Source organism: Strongylocentrotus purpuratus, unplaced genomic scaffold (genome assembly GCF_000002235.5).
Source record: "Strongylocentrotus purpuratus isolate Spur 01 unplaced genomic scaffold, Spur_5.0 spur5_scaffold_14, whole genome shotgun sequence".
NCBI lineage: Eukaryota > Metazoa > Echinodermata > Echinoidea > Camarodonta > Strongylocentrotidae > Strongylocentrotus > Strongylocentrotus purpuratus.
In genome coordinates, this window is record NW_022145599.1 from 4,527,977 (window position 1) to 4,532,657 (window position 4,681).

The 4,681-nt window shown below is 38.8% G+C and overlaps 1 protein-coding gene across 1 annotated transcript; it reads left to right on the plus strand.

Moving 5' to 3' along the window:
* The first annotated feature begins 1,327 nt into the window (after positions 1–1,327).
* LOC115923438 lies at positions 1,328–4,025 on the plus strand. Its single transcript, XM_030984010.1, has 2 exons — positions 1,328–2,605; positions 3,445–4,025. Exons 1-2 carry the CDS (start codon positions 1,583–1,585, stop codon positions 3,478–3,480), a joined length of 1,059 nt encoding a protein of 352 aa, XP_030839870.1. The 5' UTR covers positions 1,328–1,582; the 3' UTR covers positions 3,481–4,025.
* Positions 4,026–4,681: the final 656 nt, after the last annotated feature.

Here is a 4,681-nt window from a genome sequence, read left to right on the forward strand (position 1 = left end):
GTGTGTTTGTTTTTTTATCAACCTTGCAGGTTACATGTTACTCTTAGAGTTTAGATTGTTTGTACGTACTGTAGACCTAGTATAGTTTAGTTATACTCTTTGTATAGTTTTGTTGTTATTATACTCATCATGTTTATACTCCCTATATATCTATGTAACATATGTTTTATGGACCTCTGCCTTGTGTAGTTGAGTCTGAAATAAAGTTCTGAATTGAATTGAATTGAATTGATGAAATTCGTTGCATGCCGCATGCGACGCTTGATTCTCGTTGTCTATTTAATTGGCTCATTTCATGTCACATGATCAAAACTATAGTTTGGTTAATATATTAACCAACCGTCGAACGGCGGGAATTCTATACTTTGATTACCCAAGTGCAAACCACGACATTTTAACCAACCAACTGAAACTAGCTAAATTGAACGTACCACATTATTATCAAACCACGGCACTTAACACAACAGTTGGTTACTTTTTAAACCAACCAGTTTTAATTATACGTAAACATTTCACCAGTGTTTTTAGAGTGTAGGTGACAACTTACGTCGATAATTAAAGCTACATGCAAAATCGTGATAGGTGTAGATGTATTTTTGAAAACCGATAGTTAAGATCCTTTGTAGGATTATAAAAAGGTTAATTACTATTTAATAGATGGGATGTAGATCTACCACTTCTTTTGCGTTCCATTTCTCTCCTGTACCTAACTGATCTTCCTGAATTTATAGACGAACGCGAAACCTCGATTAATTTTGTCGGCCGACGTCAAGCCAGTTTATGTTCGCGCGCCCTCTATTGATAATTTTGTAGATCCACACCACTGAGAAATACCGGGACGATGTACATGATTTAGGTGAAGGTATATCTTCTGACGGTACTACGGTCCCGGAAGCGTTATTTTTTTATGCGGCACAGATTGGGGCATGGCGCGTGTTAAACCTATGGGAAGTACGTTCTTTCCCTTCTGAATAGTGTCTGCACGTACGTGAGACTAGTCATGTTCGCTAGCGGATTAGCGCTGCGAAGAAGTTTGTATATCCATCGCGAACTATGTGTTTAGATAACATTCCAATTCGTTTAAGTTAGTTAAGTTTCATTGACTAATTATTGTGATGTTCTCCTTATCGACGTGCTGCCTCTTCTTCAGATTTCCAATTTGATTTTAATTGTTGATGTAATGATTTTCCATGCGGTAGTGGATTACATGTAACACTATTAAAAACAGACCTCTACTACTTATACTGTCTATAATACAGTCTGTAAATCAAGACCCCTTTAAAAAAAAAGCCCCAATCTGTGCCGCATAAAAAAATAACGCGTCCCGGAAGATAGTGACATTGCAGATTGTTCATGGAAAACGGCAGTACGCAAAAAATCGAAAAAGAGGCCAAGGGTTAGAAGCAATAGTGATGGAGTGTTACATGAAAAGAATAACAAAATACCCAAATTCTCCCGCTCGACACCAACTCATTCTGAGGGTAAAGTAGTTATTGTTGGATTGGAGAATAAGAATGTGTGCAGAGCCAACCCCGTGAAGGTTGTAAAACAAATTCATGATCTTGTAGGCAGAGTAAAAGATATGGTAAAAGAAAGAAACATGTTGATTGTGAGATGTGAGAGCGAAAACCAAATACCCAAACTGTTGGAATTAACCCAGTTGGCGGGCATTAATGTGAAAGTTACACGATACGATGGGAGCCAATCAACCACTAAAGGAGTTATTCACAAGATTGATCCCCAAATCAGTAACGAGGAAATAGAGGAAGTTTTGAAAGAACAGAATGTAGTGAACGCTAAAAGATTTATGAAGAAGATCAAAGGAGAAATGGTAGCAACCCCTTCCGTTCTCCTCACTTTCAAGGGTAAAAACTTACCCGAATCCATACATTTTCTGTATGAGGTAAAGCAAGTGGATGACTATATCCCTCCTGTGCCGCGATGCCATAAATGTCAGTTATTCGGACACATTAGGCAAACTTGTAAAGGCAATATCCGATGTGTTAGATGCGGGGGAGAACATGAGTTCGAAGATTGCCCTAATAAGGAGAACCCTAAATGCCTCAGATGTGGTGAAAACCACTCTGCAGCTTACCAAGGTTGTAAATTTTATGCAGAGGCGAAGCAAATTCAAAAAATAAAATTACAGGAAAACCTCACTTATGCCCAAGCGGCCAAGGCCCATCGTGCACAGATACATGAAAATGCCGTTACTGACATGGATAATCAGAAAGACATGGGTAGTGCAAATCTAAACAAACCTGCCAAAAAACATAACACAGAATCAAGGCCAAATAACCCTCAGAGAGCCAATCCGAATCCTCAGAGAGCCAATCCGAACCCTCAGGCCCATACCCCACACACAGTACGAGAAAGAAAGGGACAGGAAGAAAGGGACAGGGCAATACCCAGATCTCATTCCCAGATCCCAATTCCAGTACGAAAAACAAAGAAGGAAACTGCAACCCAAACTCCAGTAAATATGACATCTATTGATTTGATTATGTTTATTCTGTTTGTGGTACGACAGTTGCCTCAGTCCAGTAATGATGATAATTTCTTGGAAGCGGTAGTTAGAGCAGGCAAAGAAATTTTGAAGGTAGACATTACCAGGGGCGTAGACAACGGGGGGGATGAGGGGGATGCATCCCCCCCACCTCACAAGGTGGGGGGGATGGCATGTACAATCATCCCCCCCAGGTTTTGGGGAATGATATTTGCTTACTTAATAAGTCATAATAATGATAATAATAGTAATATTAATAATGATAACAATTATAATATTAATAATAATAATAACCCTCATCATTATTGTAATTGTGTTTATTGTTATTAGCCGCATTCACACGGTGAAAGCCAATTCAGACGGTAAAAAAAAGAAAATCTTACAAGTATTTTGTGGTTATCTTGTGGTTTGGAAACCACAAGATAACCACAAGATTAAACAGGCGCGGATCTACGGGGGGGGGGGGTTAGGGGGTTTAAACCCCCCCCCTTGGGCGGCCCAAAAAAGAAACCAAAAAAAAAAAAGGGAAAAAAAAGAAAGGAAAAAAAAGAAAAAAAAGAAAGAAAAAAGAACGCACGCTGGAGAGAAACCCTTTCAAGTGCAAATATTGTGAGAAGATATTCAACTTATCTGGTAACTTAACCAAACACATGATAACTCTGGATATAACTGTGTATTTAACTGTTACTTGATTTAAAAAGACGTTATCATGCACTGCTTTGTATGGTCTCCATTGTGTTAATAGATGCCAGGAAAACATCACTTACGGGGTTCAAATAATGAAATAAACACCCAAAAAAAAAATCGGCTCGCCGCTTCGCGGCTCGTGGACGATGCTCCGCATCGTCATTATTGGTCAACCCCCCCCCTTAGCAAAAAGCTAGATCCGCCCCTGAGTCATCCCCCCCAGGTGTACGAACCTGTCTACGCCACTGGACATTACCATGGAAATGGTAAAAAGTCGCCTCATATAACTAATAAGTCCATATCAGACCTATTGATTGTACAATGGAACGCACAAGGCTTGACGGCGCATGGCGCAAACTTTTTATCTTCCCTTATTGATAACAATTTGTTAGGTATTCACCCAGATATAATGTGCATCCAAGAAACTTGGTTTAACGATTTTAATGTTTTGTCTATACCCAATTACGTTTGTGTTTGTAAAAACAGGCCGGACGGCAGAAGAGGTGGTTTGGTGATGTATTTAAAAAACGACATCACTTTTCAGGCGATGGATACACCCAGGAACGCCGAATACCAAAAAGTTGATATTTTTTGTAAAAACGGAGTTATCTCAATCTTCAACTATTATAATCCGTGTAAAAAGATTGAACTGATAGATCTAAATAACATGATAAGAAATGTGCCGGGGAAGTATTTGATTCTAGGCGACTTTAATAGTCACAATCCTCTATGGGGGAGCAACAAATTAGACACAAACGGTAGAACTGTGGAGTCTTTTATAGAAAATAATGATTTGGTTTTATTAAATGATGGATCTCCTACAAGGTTAGACCCATATATGGTACATACTCAAATCTGGATTTGTCCTTAGTATCGAAAGAATTAGCACGTAATACAGAGTGGAAAGTACTATCCAATAATTTTGGCAGTGATCATAATCTGGTTTGCTTAAATTTTAAACATGTGTACAATAGACCAGGGGGTGAGAATATGGGACAGAGATGGTCTTTTAGAAAGGTTAATTGGGAAGAGTATAGAGAAGAAATTGAAGAGGCATTGAGAAAAGAAGGATATGAAAATCTTGGTGCAGAACTAAACATTCAAGGCAGATACAATGTGATTGTTAAGGTGATCAAGGAAACGTCGAACAAGTGCATTCCGCGTGTGCAGATTGCCAAGAGAAGAAAAGTAAATCCCTGGTGGAACAATGCCTGCAAGAAGGCGGTGCAAGAGAGAAATCGTCTTTAAAACAGGTTAAGAAGGTATTATGATCTAAATGATGTTAAGAAATACTTAAAGAAGAAAGCTGTCGCTCAGAAGGTAATCAGGAGAGCTCAATATGATTATTGGTTAGAGTACTGCCGTAGAATGAATAGATTTACAGACATTGGGAAAGTCTGGGAACAGGTTAAAAGAATGCGGGACAGTACAATGAACAAGCACATCTTTCACAATCTATTTGTAGACGGAAATATCTTGAAAGAATCT